The 24,974-nt window shown below is 51.0% G+C and overlaps 1 protein-coding gene across 2 annotated transcripts in view; it reads left to right on the top strand.

Moving 5' to 3' along the window:
- The window catches only part of CARMIL2 (capping protein regulator and myosin 1 linker 2), a 124,592-nt gene that overhangs the window by 13,332 nt on the left and 86,286 nt on the right, over positions 1 to 24,974 (top strand). For both annotated transcript variants that reach the window (XM_065567782.1, XM_065567781.1), the window contains exons 6-15: positions 1,075 to 1,172; positions 2,135 to 2,205; positions 4,262 to 4,335; positions 10,407 to 10,482; positions 10,573 to 10,661; positions 12,662 to 12,756; positions 17,877 to 17,963; positions 21,222 to 21,331; positions 22,241 to 22,318; positions 24,222 to 24,298. In XM_065567782.1, the coding sequence (XP_065423854.1) occupies positions 1,075 to 1,172; positions 2,135 to 2,205; positions 4,262 to 4,335; positions 10,407 to 10,482; positions 10,573 to 10,661; positions 12,662 to 12,756; positions 17,877 to 17,963; positions 21,222 to 21,331; positions 22,241 to 22,318; positions 24,222 to 24,298 (855 nt within the window). The remainder of the gene's footprint in view (positions 1 to 1,074; positions 1,173 to 2,134; positions 2,206 to 4,261; positions 4,336 to 10,406; positions 10,483 to 10,572; positions 10,662 to 12,661; positions 12,757 to 17,876; positions 17,964 to 21,221; positions 21,332 to 22,240; positions 22,319 to 24,221; positions 24,299 to 24,974) is intronic.

The raw sequence follows: 24,974 nt of genomic DNA, 5'->3' as shown, positions 1-24,974 counted from the left end.
GAGGGAGGGGAGACACCATGGCTGAGAAAGACAGAGACATACACAGTGTGTGTGTGTGTGTGTGTGTGTGTGTGTGTGTGAGAGAGAGAGAGAGATGTGCATTGCCCCTTTAAGTACGCTGACCGCACTGTAAGTACACTGCCCTTTTAAGTAAATCAGCAAGTTGAGACAGCAGCTGCTGCCAGCAAGCTCACTCCGTCCTGAGCCCTGTCCTGTTCCCCTCCTACTCTGTGGAGATGAGGTACAGGAGCGGGAGGCAGGAGTGGGGGGATGGGGACACCCTGACATTAGCACCCCTCTTCCCTCTCCCCCTGCACAGCAAGCAGGAGGCTTCCAGGAGCAGCACATGGAGGAGGGCAGGAGCAGCACATGGCAGCTGAACTGCCCAGCAATTGCTAGCCTGCTGGGCAGCTGCCGCACAGGGAACTTAGGGGAGCTGATATGGGGGCTGCCGGTCCACCCTGGTTCCAAGCCCCCGCCAGCTAGCTGCAATGGGCTGCTCTTCCTGCAAGCAGTGGACAACGCGGGCGGCTGCCAAACAACGTTCTAAGGGAGCATTGCGCAACTTTAAATGAGCATGTTCCCTAATTGATCAGCAATGAAACATCATTAACCGGGACGACTTTAAGTGAGGAGTTATTGTATAGAATTTAAATTTGGGACCAAATGTATGTGTGTTACAATGTCCCTTTAATACAAAGGCAGTTGGGCTTGTGGCTGGAGCTCTGGACTGGGTTCTATTCCTGGCTCCACCACTGGCCTGTTGGTTGACCTTGGGCAACTCACTTCACCTCTCTGTGCCTCAGTTTCCCCAACTGTAAAATGGGGATAATGATACGGCTCGCCCTTGTAAAGTGCTTTGAGATCTCCTAATGGAAAAGTGCTAGATAAGAGCTAGGGATTATAAGAAAGAACACATAAAGGGTATGGATGGTTACAAAGTAAATTCATATGAAGTGTTCCTAATAGAGTGAGCTCGCCTGTTTCCAGTCAATATAAGCCAATATGTAGGATTGAGGATGTTTTCTTCCTACCACCCCATTTCTTTACTTAACCATGGGTTATTTTTCGTAGAAAACTGCTCAAAAACTATCCCCCCAGTTTGTTCGAGAGAATTCAAAGAATAACAGACTCCCTGAAGGAAATGCTGCAGAATAACCAAGGACCGTGTGGTAATCAGACTTTGCTTTGTGAACATACATCACAGAAAAGCGAAAACACTGTGAAGAGCCCTCACACACCAAGTGGTGGGAGACTTAGCAGCTTGGGGGGGAGTTTTCAAAAGCTCTGGTGACGTCAATGGAAGCAGAGCTAGGGCAATGTGAAGCGCTTTTGGAAAAATCCCACCTTTGCTGTTTAGCAATTCACTTTCATCAGGAAGAAAATAAATGGCAGCTAACACTGGTGCCCGCAGCCATTTGCCCGTTAGGCGCGGTGCGTACCATTGGCAGGAGTCTGACCACTTGGAGTCACTCTGGCCAGTGTCATAAACTGGGAAAAATATTTACATGACATTGGCACCAGTCCTACAAACACTTCCATATGTATTGTATTCCCAGGAGTAGTCCCATTGAAGTCAGTTGCATGTCTGAAGCAGGGTTCCTGTGGAAAAAATACTATGTGATCGTGTAATTAAAGGTTATACCATGATTACACACAAGGGGGCATCATTAAGGTTGTCCATGCAGTTCCTAACTTTTCCAGGCTTAGCTTTGCAATCTTTTTTTATATATATTGCAATATTTTTTCTATAATTTCAATAAGAAAGAGTTTTAAATGGAATTCTGTGATCAAAACATTCTGATTTAAATAAAGGCTCTTTTAGCCTGAGAAGTTTGTGTATTACAAATAATGTCTTGGTCCAGTAAAAGAGGTTAGATAATTCAATGAAAGAAGGAATTAAGATAAGTAATTAATGAGTCAGTCAGTACCAAACAGAGAGGTACCCAATCCATGATTCAGCACTGCGCTGGGAGAAGCGAGGGTTTAATTGGGCTTTTCATTCTAGCCCTCTCTTTTCTGGATCCCAAACTGTATTAGTTTCTATCCTTCCCCAAATGTCCCTTTTTCTCTTTCTACATTTCCTCCATGTGCTGCTGCTAACGTTTCTGTCAATATCATCTTCCATTTGTAGGTGGGTTTTCAGAGACATATGCTGCTTTATGTGACTACAACGGCTTCACCTTCAGAGAGGAGATCCAGTGGGTAAGCGTGTATGGAAGCAATTTCAACAGGTCATTTTAAGGACATAACATTAGGGGAGTTCTCAGATGGGTTTTGTACCTATCTGAAACAGTACCTGCTGTCTCTCCAGTTGGTTATAAGCCATCCTTTGGCGGGGGAGGGTTCCATTTTTGTTTAATTTAGGCAAATTTTGCCTACTTTGCTTGTAATGGAGTGTGCTTGCATGGTTGTCAAGGAAATCTCAGCAGCAATACCAGTCACTAAGTAATCAGCATTGGACATTACGTCCCACTGTTGGCACTGGAGAGATACAGCTGGACAAAGGGAGCCAAGCAGAGGAAAATGCTGTATAGCAGCACTTGAGAGGATCTCATGAAACCTCCTGAAAATACTGTAACTTCCTATGAAGTGATGGGAGCTCTGTCCAGGGATGGGACCGGGCTGAAGAGCAGTAAATTCAGTGTGAGGAGCTGGGAGGAGGTACCTAATGACATGGTGCCGAGATCCATGGGAGGTCGTCTTTTTAGCATCTTCATTAACTGTCTGGAAGCACGGTACCTTCGTACCACTCAAGATGTTGCAAACAGCAATGTGGAAAGAGCAATAATACAAAGGGCTCTGAAATCCAGGAAGAAAATAGGCAATTGAGATTGAAACCAAGAGAGATTTTTAATCGTTGAACAAACTATCCAGGGATATGGTGAACTCCCTATGTCCTGATGTCTTCAGTTCCAGGCTGGCCGCCTCTCTGGAAGAGGTGCTTCAGTCCAACACAAGGACTCAATACTGGGGTAGCTGGGTGTTACACAGGCGGGCCAAGTAGATGATCTAATGGTCCCTCCTGGCTGTATGCATCATAATAGTTCTGGGGGAGAATTACATGGCACAGATCCTCGTGGGCAGGGCGGTCCATGGAAAGAGAGCTAGGCGTGATCAGGAAGAATCAGGTTAGACCCAGCTTTAAAAGAACTGTGGCATGGCGTTCAGGGCTGCGTGCTCTCCATCTGGGAGGGAGATGGCAGCCCTGTTCCGTACAGTCCTGGGAAGGCTGCCCCTTGCTTGCTGTGTCCGTTTTCAGGCTCCTTTGGGCCATCCAGCTAGCGGCAAGCTGATGCTCCGCGAAATGAGAGAACAGATGACGGGGTTGATTTGATGAGAGATTAAATGAACTCCGCCACAGGCGTGTATTTCATGACATGCTGACTAAAGGGGGAGAGGTTGCCAGCTGCAAGCCTTTGGGGTGAAATTGAACAAAGGGAAACCGAGGCTGACTATGAGGGGAAAGTGTCCCAGTGCTGTGAGATCGGTTGAAGTGTGGAGGAGCCATCCCAGGCCAGCAGGCAGCAGTGACGAGTCCTCAGGCTTGTGCTTCAGCCTCTCTTTTTTAGGAACTTCTTCAGAGACATGTCCTCCTCCTCCTCCTCCTTCCAGCCAGTCCAGGCAGCTTTCAGAGCAGCGATGCCCTGCGGGGACACGGCTGGGCCCAATCCTTGGCAAGGCCGTGTCCCTAAAATGAATCCCCCAGTCACTGGGCATACTCCTGCCCTTCCCCTGCCCCAGCCCAGGAGGCTTATGCCACAGGCTAAGCCTCGGGCGGGCCTTGACGAGTGTCTGAGGCCTTCCCTCTTTGTGGCCAAGGCCACACAGCTTCACGCCCTGACATCAGGGCCTGTTCCGGGTCTCCCTCAGCTGCCAGATCTTCTCCCAGAGATCTCAGGTGCCCACAAAGAGAGGGGCTCAGCCTCACAGAGGTCAGATGCCCTCCCATTGGCCAGCTCGACACATTTGGTCTGTGGCAGGTGCATCCTTCAGACTGCAAGTGGCTGATCTGTGACTTTTTTATGTTGGAGGGGGGTGGGCGGGAATAGTGGGTGTATCAGGGGTGAGTTTCCCTTCCTCTGCTGTAACTTCTCACTGCTGGCTGCTTCCCCCCTCAGGAGGGTCAGTGGATGGCCTTGTCCCCTGGCAGACCATTCAAAGCTGACGCTCAGCACATGTCCTGATCAGCACAGTGCTGCGCTGTAACCCGGCCTTGCAGCACTTCTCTGGGCTAACGTGCTGACTGTCTGTCTGTTAGGATGTGGACAATATCTACCACAGCCAAGACTGCCGAGAGTTCAACCTGTTGGACTTCGCTCACCTAGAGAGCAGGTGAGTCGCTGCTGAAATCTGTGATCAAGATCATGCAAGACAAAGACAAGTAGCAAAATATGTTGTACCTGTAGCTACCCTGAGAATACCATTATACACAGTGGCCAGCGAGCCTTTTAGCTAAATGTGCCCGCAGAGCAGCATTTCCAATTGGATTTGTACAGTACTCTGAAAAGTGACTCTCTATAAAAATGGCCTCTTCTTACTCCCGGACCTGCTCCTCATGTATATTGGAGTCCGATCCGCTGGCTTTAATGACTGAGGGCGGGTCTACATGCAAACTGGCCTGGAAATAACGAAATGGGGTGTAATTCACCCCTTTGTATATTTGTGTGATTCTGTCTGTGCGCACTCTTCGATCAACCTGTGTGTGTCTTATTTGGATTTAGTTTTGTCGTTGGGGGCAAATAAGATTTAAAATCTTTTGTTTTTTTTCCACTGACAAAGTAAATCAAAGCAAGACACTCTTCAGCTGAACTAAGAATGGCCACCTGCACAATTGCCCCAAAAGAACAAAAGCTGTGAGTTACTCTGAGTTATTCTGGGGCCGGTTTGTTTGTAAACAAGCCCTAAGATAAGTGTTTGTTGTTCTTCTTACTCTGGGTATCCCTACAGGGCCAGCTATGGGAGAATATAAGTGTCAATGGGCGTCAATTAATTTGCCAAGGTGCCTGTTAGATTTTCAAGCTGCAATTTAACAAACTCTATTTACTAATTTGAGGAACGCTATGGCCAATCCGGGGATGGGATTGAACGAGGAGAACCACTTTTCATAATAATAAGAACAGCTAGAGTAGCTCTTCCATTGGCAGGTCTCAGAGCACTTTACAAAGGACTCAGGATCTTCATACTTATTTTATCGATGGGGGAGTCACAGTCTCCCAGTCACCCAGCAAGCCAATGGCCCAGACAGGAATAAAACGCAGGGCTCCCAAGTCACAGTCCATTGCTTTACCCACTAGGCAACATTGCCGCGCACTGTACTTTTACTGAGTTCAGGGAGCACTCATTTGCTAATTTTCATGTTAGGTTCCTTTCTGTGCTATTTTTGACAGTACTTTTCAAATCAGGACACTTGGTTGCTCTTAGCCCAATCAATAGGGTTTTTAATTCACCAAGCATCACTTGGGTCTGTAATCAGTAGGTTTATAGATCAAGTTGATGTACATCACATATTTGAAGCCTGTACCATGTGCAAACTATACGTGCACTCTAGTAAGTGATGAACACAGGCCAGTGTCGGGGTCGGGGCCCAGCAGCTATATACAGGAACGATACAAGTCACTAATCTCTCCGTTCTTCTACTACTTCTGTTGATATCCAGTAGATGGCGCAGGAGTATAGCAGACTCCTTTGATCCTTTTGTTATCGGAGGCTTTTTATGTTTCATTCTCAAGGGTTGTATTATGTGAGCGGGGGATGGTCCCGCTATTGTGGGGAACCTCCCTGGCTTATACACGACTCCAGTGAAAGGGGCTGGCGAAAGGATCCGAGTCCTCGCTCTCACTCCCTTCACCCAGAGGCTGCCTGACCTCGAGGGCTCCCCTTCCACTCTCCTGTGTGGCAGAGTCCTCGTAACCCCAACACGGCTGGGCCCAGAGTTCCTGGGGGGCTCGACCCCCAACCTTGTCGTGGTCATTTAGGGCAGGGGCTCGGGTGTCCCCACTCCAGGGTGCTCTCTCTGCACTGGACACTTCCCTGACCCACTGATCATTACATATCGTTCAAAGCAAAAAAAGATTTTAAACAATCAATTAAAACAAATAAGGGAAAACTGGGAAAGGTTAAAGGAAAACACGGGCCATCACACAACCAGCCCCTCTGGAACGGCCGGGCAGTTCAGTCTGTTCCTCACACGGCCCAGGCCCCTGCCCAGGCCCTGGCTGTGCTGCAGGGAGGCTGTGGGTCGGACACTCGCTCTGGCGGTGGCCACACGCCTTCAGGCTCTAGGTGGCAGGACCCTTGTTCCCAGCATTGCCCCCGCCCCGTCAGGGTTACGATCCCCCCAAGTCTGCAGGGCCTCTTGGCTGAGGCGTCTCCCTGCGCTGGGCCCACTGCCCAGGGTCCCCCTCGCTCTCCCCAGCCGGTCGCTGCACCCAGCTCTGGACTGCTCCAGCTCCACCCTGGCTCTGCCTCAGCGCTGCTGCTGCTCTGCCTCCCGCTCCCGGGGCTGCGTCTCTGGCCCCTCTGGCTCTGGTGGCTGCAGCTCTGCTCCCAGCTCAGGTCTGCTCTCCGGGCTGCTTCTGTGACTGCTCCCAGCTCTGACCTGCTCCCTGGGCTGCGCCTCTGGCCCCTCTGGCTGGCACTGCCCTGCTCCGCAGCTCAACTTGGGCCCCTGCTCTCTCCTTAGCTCAGCCCCACTCTGGGAGGAGAGAACCCCTGCCCCCAGCCTCCTGGCTCCCTCATTAGCCTGCCCGCCCTGTCAATTTATCCTTTTACGTAGTGACTGTCCAATTTGGCTGATGTACATAGCAGAGGGGCATTGCTGGCATATGATGGCGTATATTACATTGGTAGATGTGCAGGTGAATGAACCGGTGATGGTGTGGCTGATCTGGTTAGGTCCTGGGATGGTGTTGCTGGTGTAGATATGTGGCATCGTCCACCAATGTTATATATGCGCCATCATGTGCCAGCAATGCCCCTCTGCTATGTACATCAGCCAAACTGGACAGTCACTACGCAAAAGGATAAATGGACACAAATCAGATATTAGGAATGGCAATATACAAAAACCTGTAGGAGAACACTTCAACCTCCCTGGCCACACAATAGCAGATTTAAAGGTAGCCATCCTGCAGCAAAAAAACTTCAGGACCAGACTCCAAAGAGAAACTGCTGAGCTTCAGTTCATCTGCAAATTTGACACCATCAGCTCAGGATTAAACAAAGACTATTAATGGCTATTCTACTACAGAAGCAGTTTCTCCTCCCTTGGTGGTCACACCTCAACTGCTAGAAGAGGGCCTCATCCTCCCTGATTGAACTAACCTCGTTATCTCTAGCCTGACTCACTCTTGCTTGCATATTTATACCTGCCCCTGGAAATTTCCACTACATGTATCCGACGAAGTGGGTATTCACCCACGAAAGCTCATGCTCCAATATGTCTGTTAGTCTATAAGGTGCCACAGGACTCTTTGCTGCTTTTACAGATCCAGACTAAAATGGCTCCCCCTTTGATATCTGTAGACAATGTGGCTTTAAAATGTGGATTGTTGGTCTGTTCTGAGCCAACAGAGATGGGGGGAATAGAGTGAGAGCTTTCTTGCTTAGAGGGCCAGATGGAACTATTATTATTAATAGTATCTAGTAGGGCTGTTGAGCGATTAAAAAATTAATCACAATTAATCGCGCGATTAAAAAAATTAATGGTGATTAAACAATAATAGAATACCATTTATTTAAATATTTTTGAATGTTTTCCGCATTTTCAAATATATTGATTTCAATTACAACACAGAATACAAAGTGTACAGTGCTCACTTTATATTTATTTATGATTACAAATATTTGCACTGTAAATACCAAAAGAAATAGTATTTTTCAATTCACGTCATACAAGTACTGTAGTGCAATCTCTTTATCATGAAAGTTGAACTTACAAATGTAGATTTTTTTGTTACATAATTGCACTCAAAAACAAAACAATGTAAAACTTTAAAGCCAACAAGTCCATTCTGTCCTACTTCTTGTTCAGCCAATTGCTAAGACAAACAAGTTTGTTTACATTTGCAGGAGATAACGCTGCCCACGTCTTAATTACAATGTCACCTGAAAGTGAGAACAGGCATTCGCAAGGCACTGTTCTAGCTGGCGTCGCAAGATAATTATGTGCCAGATGTGCTAAAGATTCATATGTCCCTTCAGACTTCAACCACCATTCCAGAGGACATGTGTCCATGTCGATGACGGGTTCTGCTCGATAACGATCCAAAGCAGAGCGGACCGACACATGTTCATTTTCATCATCTGAGTCAGATGCCACCAGCAGAAGGTTGATTTTCTTTTTTGGTGGTTCGGGTTCTATAGTTTCGCATTGGAGTGTTGCTCTTTAAGACTTCTGAAAGCATGCTCCATAGCTTGTCCCTCTCAGATTTTGGACAACACTTCAGATTCTTAAACCTTGCGTCGAATACTGTAGCTATTTTTAGAAATCTCATATTGGTACCTTCTTTGCGTTCTGTCAAATCTGCAGTGAAAGTGTTTTTAAAATGAACATGTGCTGGGTCATCATCCGAGACTGCTATAACATGAAATATATGGCAGAATGCAGTTAAAACAGAGCAGGGGACATACAGTTCTCCCCAAAGGAGTTCAGTCTCAAATTTAATTAATGCATTTTTTTAATGAGCATCATCAGCATGGAAGCATGTCCTCTGGAATGGTGGCCGAAGCATGAAGGGGCATATGAATCTTTAGTACATCTGGCACGTAAATACCTTGCAACACTGACTATAAAAGTGCCATGCGAATGCCTGTTCTCACTTTCAGGTGACATTGTAAATGAGAAGAGAGCAGCGTTATCTCCTGTAAATGTAAACAAACTTGTTTGTCTTAGCCATTGGCTGAACAAGAAGTAGGACTGAGTGGACCTGTAGGCTTTAAAGTTTTACATTGTTTTGTTTTTGAGTGCAATTATATAACAAAAAAAATTTACATTTGTAAGTTCAACATTCATGATAAAGAGAAAATTGAAAAATACTATTTTGCTTATCATTTTTACAGTGCAAATATATGTAATAAAAATAATATAAAGTGAGCACTGTACACTTTGTATTCTGTGTTGTAATAGAAATCAATATATTCAAAAATGTAGAAAAACATCCAAAAATATGTAATAAATGTCCATTGGTAGTCTATTGTTTAACAGTCTGATTAATCGTGATTAATTTTTGTAATCACAATTAATTTTTTTTAGTTAATTGCATGAGTTAACCGCGATTAATCGACAGCCCTAGTATCTAGTCAAGGCGTGGTTAAGATCTCTACCTCTCACAAGGGGGAACTGGAGTTTGTTTCTGTGGGCCCTGCAGGGCCAGCCCAGCCTCGGGGCAGGTGCTGGAGTCTGTTCTGGCCCACACATCATCAGCAGAGCTGTTTACTAAGTTCCTTTGCAAACCCACTGAAGAGAATGTGACCACATGGGGTACGGCTACATTGCAATAAAAGACTGGCTGGCCCGAGTCAGCTAACGTGTTGTGTGGGGCTATAAAACTGCAGTGTAGATGTTCAGGCTCTGGTTGGAGCCTGGGCTCTGTGACCTACCCCCTTCTCAGGGTCTGAGAGCCTGGATCCCAAACGTTTACACTGCTATTTTTACCCCTGCGGCCAGAGCCCTGTGAGTCAATTGACTGCCCAGTAAATCCTCACCCACCTGGCACAGCAGAGCTTTCTCCTTTGCCATCCTGGACTGGCACTTTCAGTGCGCGCACTCTGGGGGAGCACAAGCATCGCTGGATGTCCTGGTCGTTGCGGTGCACACAGCTCCTCTGGGCCTAGCAAGGCAGGGGACATGTGCCACTGTGGATGTCTACAAAAACAACAAGGAGTCTGGGGGCACCTTAAAGACTAACAGATTTATTTGGGCATAAGCTTTCGTGAGTAAAAACCCCACTTCTTCGGATGCAACCGAAGAAGGGAGGTTTTTACTCACGAAAGCTTATGCCCAAATAAATCTGTTAGTCTTTAAGGTGCCACCAAACTCCTTGTTTTTGTAGATACAAACTAACACGGCTACCCCCTGATACTTGTGGATGTCTGGTTCATTAGGGCCAGGCCTGAGCTCAGCAAACAAACATAGAAGCCCTGATGAACTAGAGAAGCACCTAGAGCAGTTGTGACCCGTGGCAGGATTTCACTTGCTTCTCAGCTGGAGTAGCCAGGGATGTAGTAGGTCTAGTCCAGCCTTAAAGCAGTGGTCAGAGTGCAGAATACTCCAGCTTCTATGGGTAAGTCGTGGCTTTAAAATACCATGTGCAACCTGACTCAATGGTTCTTCACCATGTCTCCAATCAGTCAGTCTGTGCCGTAACTCTTGCTAATTGTTTCATTGCTGTGTCCCGCTGCAGAGACGTAGCCCTTAGCATCACGGCGCTGTCGTTTAACCTGTGGTTCACAAAGCTGTACTGTAAGGACTTCAGGCTGGTGAGTACGAAGAGCGGTGACCGGGATGGTAATGAACCGCTGTCCCGTAAGCGATGACACAGCTTTCAAAGAGACTTTCCTCTCTCCTAGAATCTGGAGATTTCTGAACAGCTTCTGTACATGCTCAGCAAATCGGTGAAACTGGAGGAGCTGGTGCTGGAAAACAGCGGGTTAAAATTGTAAGGAAAGGGAATTTGTACGTGTGCTGTCTCTTTTAAAGGATGCTGGGTAGCATTTTAAAAGCCTGCGCAGGCAGTAGCTTGCTGCATGTTTTCACCGGCTGTTCTCTGCCTCGTCCATCGTCAGCGGGTAGAATAGCAGAAATGCAGGGCTGGCACGGAATTATTGTCTGCATATTAAATTATCAACTGATGCTAAATCAGCTGCCCTTGGCTTCTGGTCGCCTTTTAAGGCAGGGGAGGGCAAACTACAGCCCGCAGGCTGGATCCGGCCCATCAGGGCTTTCAGTCCGGCCTGCGGGATGGCTCCCTGCCTGCCCTGGCCCTGCACCACTCCCCGAAGTGGCCGGCACCATGTCCCTGCAGTCCCTGGGGAACGGGGGGAGCAGATGGCTCCGTGTGCTGCCCTTGCCAGCAGGCACCGCCCCCCACAGCTCCCATTGGCCGGGAATGGGGAACTGCGGCCAATGGGAGCTTCGGGGGTGGTACTCGCAGGTGAGGGCAGCACGCGGCAGAGCCGCCTGCCACACCCCACTCCCAGGAGCCATTGCTGGACATGCTGGCCACTTCCGGGAGCAGCACGGGGCCAGGGCTGGCAGGGAGCCTGCCTTAGCCCCACTGCACCACTGCCATCCCGGAGCCACTTGAGGTAAGTGGTGCCATACCGGAACCCGCACCCCGAACTCCTCCAGCACCCCGCACCCCAACCCCCTGCCTTGAGCCCCCTAACCCCCTGCCTTGAGCCCCCTGTCACACCCCTCCTGCACCCCAACCCCCTGCTCTGAGTCCCCTCCTGCACCCCGCACCCCTCCTGCACCCCAACCCCCTGCTCTGAGTCCCCTCCTGCACCCTGCACCCCTCCTGCACCCCAACCCCCTGCTCTGAGTCCCCTCCTGCACCCCGCACCCCTCCTGCACCCCAACCCCCTGCTCTGAGTCCCCTCCTGCACCCCGCACCCCTCCTGCACCCCAACCCCCATGCTCGGAGTCCCCTCCTGCACCCCGCACTCCCTCCCGCACCCCAACCCCCTGCCCTAGCCCTACATTCATGGCCCCGCATGCAATTTCCCCACCCAGATGTGGCCCTCGGGCCAAAAAGTTTGCCCGCCCCTGTTTTAAGGGGATGAATTTAAATATCCAAAAACTGGGAAAGGGAAAAAAAATTCTCATAATAGAGTAACAGTAACTTGCACTGTAGGCATGGATGATGGCTAGATTATTATTATAGCTGGGAATTTCAGAGGTATCCAGATCCAAACAAAAATCCATGGGATTAGTGATTTAGGAGCGTGCATCCCATTTTGAAAAGCCATGTATGTGCTTTAGGTAATGTTAGCTCAGCTGTATGGCTGATTCATCCAGAGGGCTGCTTCACGTCGGGAAGAGCTCATGGATGTGCCGGGGAATGGCCCATGAAGGCAGATGTCTTTGTTGGGTTCCTGCTGTTGAGTGTTTAAATTTGCAGCCCTGGTTTTGCAGTAATGTATTTGTTTAACTATAATTTTGAGAGAAGAGAGAAACTGCCCGTTCCTCGCAGGGTTCCCCTCTGCATGATTCAGCCAGGCTCTGAAGTTCACCCCAGCAGGGAATGGCCCGGGCAGGGGAATTTCACACCTCTGCTACTCTTTGGCTGGAGACAACTTTCTGCTGTGTTACAGCCAGCATGGCAGAAAAGTGCCCCCTGTGGCTGTGCACGGCTGGGCTTGGCTGTGACCAGAGCCGTGGCTGGGATGGCGGCATTGCTGAGAGAGCTGGCTGCCACCTTTGCTGCAGGTGTAGCACGAGCGATCGCTCAGTACCCTAGGGACCGCTAGGCGTAATGCATCCGGCCCCACCGCTTAGTGCCTCTGCTCCCCCACCCCCAGCCTGGCGCTGCCCCAGAGGCACGATGCGACCCCAGCACTATTTCCCTGTGACGGGTTGTGAGACGGTTGGTGCCTGGCCGCGTTGGGAATACGCCAAGGCTGGATGTGTTGTAAAGTGAGATCCGTTCCCTTGCAGTGAATTTGCCCAGAGGATGGCCCAGGCGTTAAGAGGAAACCCGGACTCGGCTCTAAGCACCATCAGCCTGGCTGGCAACCAGCTGGAGGACAAAGGTACCTCACGCTCCCGTCCCAACAGCTACAGCCCCTTCAGAGTGTCCCGGCCGCTTCTGACAGTGCGCGGGGTTTACGGCCTGTCCTTTTCAGCCCCTCTGGTTTCTGTCCTGTCTCTGCCCGGAGGCCAGTTGGAGCTGGCTGGGTTTGAAATCCCCCTCCCCATCCAGCCTCCCTCCCACCTTCACAGTCCTCTTGAAAGCGGCGGCTGCACTCCCCAAGGCAGCGCGTGGTGGCCTGTGAATCCCTGATCTCGTCCCCACGTGGAAGCGTAAGGTGGGGTGTGTGGGTAAAGCACAGCAGCTATGCCTGGAGAAGCCTGCAGCTTGGGGCGCGCGGGGAGGAAGACTGGGACACACACTCACCTGCTAATGTCTCGCCCCCCGGCCGCAGCCTCTTTGCTCGTCCTGGAGAGGCGGACGCGTGAAGTGCATCTTGAGCGCAATCCAGGGAAGGACCATGAGCAGGCTCAGTCTTGCTGCCCCACACAGGGCCCTTGACTTCCTTCTGCTTCCGGCAGATCCTCAGCCATGTGCCCCATAACCAGCAGCCGTGGTGCCCACCCCGAGTGCTGCAGGCAGGGTCGCTGGGGGCTGGGGGTTGATAGATTGTGAGTTTTGTGTATTTAATTAGTGTCAGAGCAGGAGAGAGGAGCTAAATTCAAACCCCACTTAAAGATCTAAATCCTAACGACTTGCTAGAAACCAAGAGATTCCTTTCTGGCTAGGCACGAACTCACATGTTCCTTATGATGCAATTAGTGCATCTCCATCTGAACCGTCTCCCCGCGCTCCCCCGCTGCAACCTTTCGGCTGCTTGCTCCGTTCCTTTTCAATGTGTGATGCCCCCTTCCATAAGGACCAAGGCAGGGAGTTGGCTGGACCAGAGTGGGGCATTGCTTCGTTGGGTTAGGTACCCTTGCCTCTGGCAAGTGCCTTGTGGGCAGGCAAACCCTCCTGGTGAGCTGCCAGCACTGACCAGTGGGGGGGGGGGAGGGAGATGCCTTTCCCTCCTTCCCCAAAGGGTAACATCCTTTGGCCTGTTTGACCTCTGGCTCATGTCGCTGCACTTGCATGAATTGACACCAGTTTTTCACCTGTTACATTTTACTGCCTATTTATGACTTTCTTAGGGCTTGTCTGCATGGGGAATGCAGGGCAGGCTAGTGAGAAGTAGCCAGAGGGGAATTGAAGGCAATTGTCCCCAGCTTTATCTCTCCCTGTATAGATGAGCCCTTAGTGATGGCCCTCTAGTCTGCCCCACCACACTAGCTCTGCCGTATCCCAGGGAAAAACTCTCTCTCTCTCTCTCTCTCTCTCTCTCGGAGAAGAGGGTGCTGTGAATAGGGGGTAGGTGGAAACAAATCGAGGAGCGTGCCAATGTAACAAATCCCCCAGGTGCTCTATATATGGGGAAGTCACGAAGTGTACATTGTGGCAGAGAAGGGGCTGGCAAGTGTCTGTTTAGTATGTACATAGATGGTGCATGTGATACGTCTCTAAGCGCTGCCTGCAGGGGTCCCTCTGCAGGGAATGCTCATGCCCCGGGCGTGGGAGCTGGTAGGGGTCTGGCAAGCAGCGTACATCGGGGCTGGGCATGCCCCTGCTGTGTCCAAGCCCCTCCTGCCCCACCCTAGGAACAGATGACGTCCCAGCCCTGGCCGCCCCGTAGCTCTTTCAGTGTGTTTTTGGCAGCACGCTGGGACTCGGCAGCACCTGTCCCCGGCCTCGTCAGCCCCTTGCCGGTTGATTAGCGTTTGGATAGCGTCACTCTCTGGGCTCGGCTCTCGCTCAGACACCGGCTCAGGAGAGCAATCCTGTGAGATGTGCTGAGGTCTGTACTGGAGGCTGCATCCCCGGTGCTGGCCGCAGGGCCTATGTGGTGATGCTGGGGGAGTCTCTGGTGGCAGTCACGTAGTCACTCTGTGAGACGACCGCCTGAGCTCCCCACGGATTGCGGTGCGGTGATGAGGCCTTGCACTGAATGCCCTGCTGCGTGGGGGAGTCGCAGCCCCAGGTCCCGAGCTCTCTTGGCCCTGCTGTGTGGGGGAGTTGCAGCCCCAGGTCCCGAAGAGGTTGAAGAACGGCTAGCCAAAAACTCCAAAGGTAATAACAAAATGTTTTTTAAGTACATCAGAAGCAGGAAGCCTGCTAAACAACCAGTGGGGCCCCTGGATGATCAAGATACAAAAGGAGCGCTTAAAGACGATAAAGTCACTGCAGAGAAACTAAATGGATTCTTTGCTTCAGTCTTCACGGCTGAGGATGTTAGGGAGATTCCCAAACCTGAGCCGGCTTTTGTAGGTGACAAATCTGAGGAACTGTCACAGATTGAAGTGTCATTAGAGGAGGTTTTGGAATTAATTGATAAACTTAACATTGACAAGTCACCGGGACCAGATGGCATTCACCCAAGAGTTCTGAAAGAACTCAAATGTGAAGTTGCGAAACTGTTAACTAAGGTTTGTAACCTGTCCTTTAAATCGGCTTCTGTACCCAATGACTGGAAGTTAGCTAATGTAACGCCAATATTTAAAAAGGGCTCTAGAGGTGATCCCGGCAATTACAGACCAGTAAGTCTAACGTCTGTACCGGGCAAATTAGTCGAAACAATAGTTAAGAATAAAATTATCAGACACATAGAAAAACATAAACTGTTGAGCAATAGTCAACATGGTTTCTGTAAAGGGAAATCGTGTCTTACTAATCTACTAGAGTTCTTTGAAGGGGTCAACAAACATGTGGACAAAGGGGATCCAGTGGACATAGTGTACTTAGATTTCCAGAAAGCCTTGACAAGGTCACTCACCAAAGGCTCTTACGTAAATTAAGCTGTCATGGGATAAAAGGGAAGGTCCTTTCATGGATTGAGAACTGGTTAAAAGACAGGGAACAAAGGGTAGGAATTAATGGTAAATTCTCAGAATGGAGAAGGGTAACTAGTGGTGTTCCCCAAGGGTCAGTCCTAGGACCAATCCTATTGAACTTATTCATAAATGATTTGGAGAAAGGGGTAAAAAGTGAGGTGGCAAAGTTTGCAGATAATGCTAAACTGCTCAAGATAGTTAAGACCAAAGCAGACTGTGAAGAACTTCAAAAGGATCTCACAAAACGAAGTGTTTGGGCAACAAAATGGCAAATGAAATTTAATGTGGATAAATGTAAAGTAATGCACATTGGAAAAAATAACCCCAACTATACATACAATATGATGGGAGCTAATTTAGCTACAATAAATCAGGAAAAAGATCTTGGAGTCATTGTGGATAGTTCTCTGAAAATGTCCACGCAGTGTGCAGAGGCAGTCAAAAAAAAGAAACAGGATGTTAGGAATCATTAAAAAGGAGATAGAGAGTAAAACGGAGAATATATTATTGCCCTTATATTAATCGATGGTACGCCCACATCTTGAATACTGCGTACAGATGTGGTCTCCTCATCTCAAAAGAGATATACTGGCACTAGAAAAGGTTCAGAAAAGGGCAACTAAAATGATTAAGGGTTTGGAACGGGTCCCATATGAGGAGAGATTAAAGAGGCTAGGACTCTTCAGCTTGGAAAAGAGGAGACTAAGGGGGGATATGATAGAGGTATATAAAATCATGAGTGATGTGGAGAAAGTGGATAAGGAAAAGTTATTTACTTATTCCCATAATACAAGAACTAGGGGTCACCAAATGAAATTAATGGGCAGCAGGTTTAAAACAAATACAAGGAAGTTCTTCACGCAGTGCACAGTCAACTTGTGGAACTCCTTGCCTGAGGAGGTTGTGAAGGCTAGGGCTATAACGGGGTTTAAAAGAGAACTAGATAAATTCATGGAGGTTAAGTCCATTAATGGCTATTAGCCAGGATGGGTAAGGAATGGTGTCCCTAGCCTCTGTTTGTCAGAGGATGGAGATGGATGGCAGGAGAGAGATCACTTGATCATTGCCTGTTAGGTTCACTCCCTCTGGGGCACCTGGCATTGGCCACTGTCAGCAGACAGGATACTGGGCTGGATGGACCTTTGGTCTGACCCGGTACAGCCGTTTTTATGTTCTTATGTTCTCCTGGCCCTGCTATGTGGGGGAGTCGCAGCCCCAGGTCCCAAGCTCTCCTGGCCCTGGTGTGTGTGTCACCCAGAGATGCAATGGAAGGCAAGTGTTGGTTTCCCTGCAGCATGGGGAGTCGGGGGCAGCGTGTGCCATGTGCCTTGGGCTCTAGGCTGCTGTCTGACCTGCTTTGTGTCTGATTTTAGGGCTGGATCCTGCAAACACATAGGCTTGCTCTACACGTAAAACTTATACCAGGATAGCTGTGTCGACCCCCACCCCCACAAACCCCCCAGTGCAGACACTGGCAGAGCTCCTCCTCCTGGCGGCGTGTGCCGTGTCTAGACTAGGGACGTGGCAGCCGGGAGCATGTCTAGCTGGGCTGAGAGACAGACTTGCACTAGCTTCGCACAAGCTAAAGTGCCAACAATAGCCGTGTGGTGGTAGTGACGTGAGCAGCGCTTCGGGCTAGCCACCCGAGTCCAAGCCCCCTGACTCTCCCGGCTCTGAGCTTGGGGGCTAGCTAGCCTGAGCCGCCGCCTGCCACAGCACCTGCTCTGCTGTTTGTAGCACACTAGCTCAAGCGAAGCCAGCCCAGGTCTGCCTCGCCAGGCCGGATGCTCGCTTCCAGCTGCAGTATCGCGCACCCTAAGCGGCCAGGCCGGCATAGGCTCTGCAGTGGAGTCGTGGCCTTACTCCTGGGCCTGAAGGGCCTGGGATTCGCACGACACCCAGGGCAAGGTGTTTGCAGGGTCAATCCTTCTCTTACAGGCAGAGGCAATGCTTGGGGGGCCATGCGGGGTCACGTGCCCCCCCCAGATTTCTGCCAGGGTTTGCGTGCCCGGCCCCCTCCTGAAGCTGGTGAGCTGCAAGCTAAGGGAAGAGTGTGACTCAAGCTTTAAATTGCGCCCCCCTCCGTCAGCAGGTACCAGTTGTCTCAGCTTACAGGCCCCTTGGGATGGGGACTTGTGGCATCAGGTTCGTTGGACAGAGCCGGAAGCATGCAGCCGATGGCTGACAAGCAATGATGCAATGGCTGAGCCCTCTGTCACCTGTCTGTTCTCAAGCCCCTCTGCTCTCTCCTCAGGGATAACTGCATTCAGCCAGCACATCGAGAAACGCACCAAGGGCCTGCGCAGCTTGAACCTCTCTAGGACCTCGCTGACCGCCAAAGGTATATATAGATATAGATCTAGAGAACCATCGACCTGGAAGGGACCTCGAGAGGTCGTCTAGTCCAGTCCCCTGCCCGCATGGCAGGACTAAGTATTATCTAGACCATCCCTGACTGGTGTTTGTCCCACCTGCTCTTAAAAATCTCCACAACCTCCCTGGGCAATTTATTCTAGTGCTTAACCACTGACAGTTAGAAATTTTTTCCTAATGTCCAACCTAAACCTCCCTTGCTGCAATTTAAGCCCATTGCTTCTTGTCCTCTCCTCAGAGGTTGAGAACAATTTTTCTCTCTCCTCCTTGTAACAACCTTTTACATACTTGAAAACTATCATGTCCCCTCTCAGTCTTCTCCAGACTAAACAAACCCAATTTTTTCAATCTTCCCTCATAGGTCATGTTTTCTAGACCTTTAATAATTTCTGTTGCTCTTCTCTGGACTTTCTCCAATTTGTCCACATCTTTCCAGACATGTGGCGCCCAGAACTGGACACAATGCTCCAGTTGAGGCCTAATCAGCACGGAGTACAGCGGAAGAATTACTTCTCGTGTCTTCCTTACAATACTCCTGCTAATACATCCCAGAATGATGTTTGCTTTTTTTGCAACAGTGTTACACTGTTGACTCATATTTAGCTTGTGATCCACTATGACCCCCAGTTCCCTTTCCGCGGTACTCCTTCCTAGGCAGTCATTTCCCATTTTGTATGTGTGCAACTGGTTGTTCCTTCCTAAGTGAAGTACTTTGCATTTATTTTTATTGAATTTCATCCTATTTACTTCAGACCATTTCTCCAGTTTGTCCAGATCATTTTGAATTTTAATCCTATCCTCCAAAGCACTTGCAAACCCTCCCAGCTTGGTATCGTTCGCAAACTTTCTAAGTGTCCTCTCTATGCCATTATCCAAATAATTGATGAAGATATTGAAGAGAACTGGACCCAGAACCGATCCCTGCGGGACCCCACTCGTTATGCCCTTCCAGCATGACTGTGAACCACTGATAACTACTCTCTGGGAACGATTTTCCAACCAGTTTTGCACCCATCTTAAAGTAGCTCCATCTAGGTTGTATTTCTCTAGTTTGTTTATGAGAAGGTCATGCGAGACAGTATCAAAAGCCTTACTAAAGTCAAGATATATCACGTCACCTGCTTCCCCCCATCCACAAGGCTTGTTACCCTGCCAAAGAAAGCTATCAGGTTGGTTTGACATGATTTGTTCTTGACAAATCCATGCTGACTGTTACTTATCACCTTATTATCCTCTAGGTGTTTGCAAATTGATTTCTTAATTATTTGCACCATTATCTTTCCGGGTACAGAAGTTAAGCTGACTGGTCTGTAATTCTTCGAGTTGTCCTTATTTCTCCTTTTTATAGATGGGCACTAGATTTGCCCTTTTCCAGTCTTCTGGAATCTCTCCTGTCTTCCATGACTTTTCAAAGATAATCGTTAATGGCTCAGATATCTCCTCAGTCAGCTCCTTGAGTATTCTTGAATGAATTTCATCAGGCCCTGGTGATTTGAAGACATCTACCTTGTCTAAGTAATTTTTGACTTGTTTTTTCCCTATTTTAGACTCTGATCCTACCATATTTTCACTGGCATTCACTATGTTAGACATCCCATCACCACCAACCTTCTTGGTGAAAACCGAAACAAAGAAGTCATTAAGCACCTCTGCCATTTCCACATTTTCTGTTATTGTCTTTCCCCCCCATAGAGTATCGGGCCTACTCTGTCCTTGGTCTTCCTCTTGGTTCTAATGTATTTGTAGAATGGTTTCTTGTTTCCTTTTATGTCCCTAGCTAGTTTGATCTCGTTTTGTGCCTCAGCTTTTCTAATTTTGTCCCTACGTACTTGTGTTATTTGTTTATATTCATCCTTTGTAATTTGACTGAGTTTCCACTTTTTGTAGGACTCTTTTTTGAGTTTTAGATCTCCTGGTTAAGCCAGGGTGGTCTCTTGCCATACTTTCTATCTTTCCTATGCAGTGGGATAGTTTGCTCTTGTGCCCTTAATTAGGGCCGGTTCCAGGCACCAGACAACCAAGCACGTGCTTGGGGCGGCACCTGGTAAGGGACGGCCAATCTTGGGGGGGGCAGCGTGGCGCTCGGCGGGGGGTGTTTGGTGGCGTGGTGCTCCGCGGGGGCGGGGGGTGTTCAGCGGCGCGGTGCTCAGCGGGGTGGGTTTGGCGGTGCTCCACGCGGGGGGCATTTCAGCAGTGCGGCGCTCCGTGGGTGGCGGAGGTGTTCGGTGGCGCGGTGCTCGGTGGGGGTTTTGGCGGCGCGGCGCTCCACGGGGGGCGGGGGTGTTCGGCATGGGGCGGGGGGCGGGGGCTGTTCGGCGGCGCGGCGCTCGGCGGGGGTTTAGGTGGTGCGGCGCTCAGCAGGGAGCGTTTGGCGGTGCGGCAGGGAGGCGGGGGCTATTCGGCGGCGCGGCGCTTGGCAGGGGTTTCGGCGGCGTGGCACTTGGAGCGGGGTGTTTGGCAGCGCTCCGCGCAGGGGGGAGTTCAGCAGCGCGGCGGGGGTGTTCGGCAGTGCGGCGGTGTGGCGCTCGGCAGGGGGGGGGTTGGCGGCGCGGCACTCGGTGGGGGGGGTGTTACGGCGGGGCGGCGCTTTTTTTTGCTGCTTGGGGCTGCAAAAAAGTTAGAGCCGGCCCTGCCCTTAATAATGTCTCTTTAAAAAACTCCTCGCTGTCTTTCGGACTCTCTACAGGAGCCAGAGGGCTCCAGGCTAGCACGGGCAACCTTCCCACAAGAGTGTGAAAGGGGGTGGCGGGGGTGCCTTGGCCTGCATGTCCCCTGGAGCCCCTATGCTGGGCCTCAGGCCTCTTTGAGCAGTGTCCCTCTGCATTCCCCTTGCCAAGGGACTGGGCTTCAACAGCCCAGTCTAGCCCTAACTGTGGAACGATTGCTCTCGGTCCTGAGACGGCTCTGCTCCCTCTTGGCTTGGGCGCTGTCCATGGGCATGTGCAAGGGGCCCCTTTTCAAAGTCAGGTGGCCAAAGGGCTCTGCTGGGTGGTCTGGACATGATGTGGGAGGGCTGGTTCTCGGAGTCCCAGGGGCCCCCTAGAGGGGTATAAGGAGAGAATTCCGGTGTGGGATGGTCCCTCTTCACCTGCTGTCTCTTGGCGGTCTGGGACAAGCAGGGCTCTGGGATTGCAGGGTTTCTAACATGACAATGTCCTTCTCTGCTCTGTGTCCACTCTTGGGTCCCCAACATGCTCACTGGCTTCTCCTCCCTTCCCTCGGGCAGGAGCGAGCACTTTATGCCAGTCCCTTGCATCTAATGGAATCTTCAGCACCTCACTTCAGCACCTGGATCTCTCGGGGAATCCTGGCGTCCTTGCCACGGACGATGCCAGCGTACGTATAAATAGCTCCCGGCAGGTAGGACGGTCCAAGCCAGAGAAACGCAACTAAAACCCGAGCAGCGTGTACAGTGAGCTGAGAAGTGTCTCTTCTCTCTCACCCTGGCTCCAGGCAATGGGAGGCTGCCGCTCAGGCATACCTGCTGGGGTGGGGCTGAAAGTAGCAGAGACCACATGGCCACACAGGTCTTGCTGCATGTGGGTGTGAACTCAGATTGCTAGCCCGCTCCGGGGTCCATGCTGCTCTTGGTCCCCAAGCTAGCTAGATATGCCTGCCCGAGCCGCAGTCACACCTCTGATTGGAGTGGAGACTCTCTCTAGTGGGTGTTGCATTCTCTGGAGGTTTAATGGTTTAGGTCAGAAGAACCTGGCCCATCAGCTGGGTCTGTTGTTGGGGTTTGGTCAGGTTTTTGGGTTGCCCCCTTTGTCATTTGGTGTCAGAATGTTCAGAGGGGACTATTGCTTTTTGGGTGCCCAGCGGAGACCCTGTGGACCCCGTGCCCAGCCCCCACAGCTCCTGTGGACTCCAGTGGGAGCTCAGTGTTTTCAAAAGCCCCCAAATCAAAGACCATTCTTGGAAAATCTATTGCAGGTCACTTTGGCCAAGCAGCCAATTCCATTTCAGCTTCCCCCGGGCTGGTGCTGCTGCCCAGGGGAAGGAGCCGATTGGGGCGGAGGAGGTGCCTGTGGGAAGGAGGGTCTGGGCTCACCCCCAGGCTGGTCTGTTTCCTTCTCCACTTTCTTGGGCTGAACGTTAACCCTGCTAAACCCCAGGAGAAAGGCTGTCTGCCTGTGAGCCAGGCTCGCTCCTGATGTCCTGCATTCGGTCCCCGGTGCGAGGAGATGCTGCCTCCAGAAAAACCCTTCCAGCGGACCCTTAAATCCACATCTTCTCTCCCCACAGAGCTTGCACAGCTTCCTCAGCCACGCAAACTCGGTGTCTCACCTTAATCTGGCCGGCACAGACTGTGCTTTGGATGCAGTAAGTAGCAAGGGGCTGTTCTCCCCTCCTCTGTGCCGAGGTGGCCGGCTCCTGAGCCCTTCCTTCTTGCCATCTGCGTCACTGCAGCCCTGCCGTGTGCCTGGCCCTGCAAACCGCAGTCACTGTGCAGGTTGTGCAGCCCAAGAGACAGACGAGTATATTTCTGCCTCCCAGGGCTGGTCCTTCCCATCCCCGGGTCTCTGTCCTCTTAGGCAGAGGCAATCGAGCTGCTGGTGCCTGCAGAACGCCCAGGCCTGGCTTAGATGTACCGCAAGTCTCATGCATTATTGATCAGGAATGAATGAATGCAGCAGGTGCTTCAGCTTCAGATGTAAATCTTGGCTCTGGCATCCAGGGTTGGAACAGCCTCGGCACTGTAATTTATGGCCGGACCTTAAATTACATCAGCGATTGGTGCTTTGGGATCGCTCCCTCCGCCAAAGTTATGCTTCCAGATGAGTCTTCCAACTCCTTGCATTTCCCTCGCTGTCACTGCTGCATGCAGGTCTGGTTATTTACCCTGAAAAGGGGGAAGCATCGTGAAATGCTGGTTTGCTCTGGAAAGTGGTCTCTGTGATCGGCCGGTGTGCTTATTTAAACAGCCAGCCATGCAGACTCCTCTGGGGACTAAGTCAGCTGGTCCCGCGTGCCTGCCTTCTGCGGGACCTTGTGGGACCCCTGCCGCCCCACTGCCTCCAGCTGCAGTGCACACTGCAGCGGCTAGGTGCATAGGGTCTGGTTTTCAGTGGGAGCTGCAGGTGCCGACATCTCGGAAAATCAAACCGTTAATCACCCATTCTGTGGCTGGCTAAGAGGGACTCGGACTCTGGCTCCGTCTCCCTGGGCTGGCCGGCCCTGCAGGGCCTGTGGGAGTAAAAAGCAGCAAACGTGTACCCAACTCGCTCGAGTCGCCAGTTCTGCCTGAGACACGCAGGGAGCCGTTTGGGACGCTCAGTCACTTTCTATAGCAGAGCCGCATGTCCTAGCACGCAGGGACTTGTCTGTGTCAGACAACGTGTCCAGTAGAGTGCAGAGGGTTAGTGACAGAGGAAGGCTGGCCCAGTGGTGAGAGCGCTAGTCTGGGACTTGGGCAACCTGTCTCAATTCCCTCCCCTGCCCCAGCCTTCACCTTGGCTCTGTGCCTCTATTTCCCCCTGTATGCAGTGGGGGTAGTAGTCCTGCCCTGCCTCATGGGGGGTGCTCAGATACTGTGCTGATGGGGGGGCCATATAAATTCCTTGGCTGGATGCATAGAGACCGCACACGACCAGGCCTAGTGGTCAGGATCTTTATCGCCCGCCCATCTGCGGTGTGTGCGGGGGCTGTCCAGTGCCCAGAGGCAGCCCCGGCCCCCAGGCCATGACAGCAAGGCTTGTGCCCAGTGAGCAGCGGATGGCTCTCCGAGCCGGGTGAGGGCTGCTGCAGCATTTCCGCCTTTGGAGAGTTCACCCTGGTGGCCTTTGTGGGAGGACTGGTCTGGGTGGAGAGGGAGGGAGACTTGCTTTGTGTGGGAGAAATGACTGAGGAGGGAGAGCCAAGTGGGGGAGACTGAAAAGGACGGGGGAAGCTAGGTGGCGCTTTCTGGTGTCCCCACTGAAGGGGGAGTAGCAGGAGTACCTGGGGAAAGGAAGCCCTGTAAACAGGGTAGTGTGGCCAGGGTGAGGAGGGCAGCTCCCAGCTGTGCATGGTGTGTGGTCCCAGAAGCATGAGGGCAGGGGCAGCTCAGGCCGTCCCGCGTGGGGCAGGTCCCGAAGCGTTCCATCACTCTGCAGCATGAGAAGGGCTGTGTCTAGTGTGGGGAGGAGGGCTCGTGGCCCGTGGAGCTATGCTGGACGCTGCCTGGTTTAGAGCTCGGGCCTGGTCCAGCCTGTTGGTCTCATACACTTCTAATTTCCATTTCAAGCTGTTCGGCGCATTGGCCATCGGATGCTGTGCCAACCTCGCCCACCTGGATCTCTCCAAAAATGTGTACTCGCACAGGTAAGCCTCAGATTCGCTCCCTTTGTCATCCATGTCTAGCGAAGTCTGGCCCCGGGGATTCTGTGTGTGTGTCTCTGCTGTAAGCCATCGCGTCTCTGGCTGGCTGCAGTTCTCAGTAGCTGCCCAGTGCAGTGACCGCGACCTCTTGGAGCAGTTAACACTCCATGAGGGGAACTCCCCTTCCAGGCCGCTGTGGCCCTGCTTGGTAACACGTTTGAAAATAGCAGAGGTACATAAATCCTATCCCTCCCTCTGCGTGTGCAGGGTAGCATGCGATCCTGGGAGCAGAAATAACATGCTAATGGGTGCAGCAACATGGCTGATTTCAGTTTAGCTTGAACCTCTTCCTGATCAATTTACGCCAAACCAAAATCAGCCTGGCTTAAACTGAAGTAAAAGTGTCCACACAGCCTTTTTGCATCGGCGTAACTAAATGGGTTCAGACTCACCCCTTAAAGGAAGCTGGTGATACTTCCTCCTGAAGAGCAGCCCGTAGGTTGCAAGTCCTTTGGGGGACGGACCCCTAGGAATGCGCTGTGGGAAGAGCAAAGTCGGGGATGGAAACGCAAAGGGCCGGTGTTCACGTTATTTTTGATGACCATCGAGGGGAATTTCAAAAAGAATTTACTGTTGGATTTTTACATATTCTAATTTGACTTTTATTCACCCTCCACCC

The sequence above is a fragment of the Chrysemys picta genome, chromosome 14 (genome assembly GCF_011386835.1).
Source record: "Chrysemys picta bellii isolate R12L10 chromosome 14, ASM1138683v2, whole genome shotgun sequence".
Classification (NCBI taxonomy): domain Eukaryota; kingdom Metazoa; phylum Chordata; order Testudines; family Emydidae; genus Chrysemys; species Chrysemys picta.
This window is presented reverse-complemented; position numbering and strand designations above follow the sequence as displayed.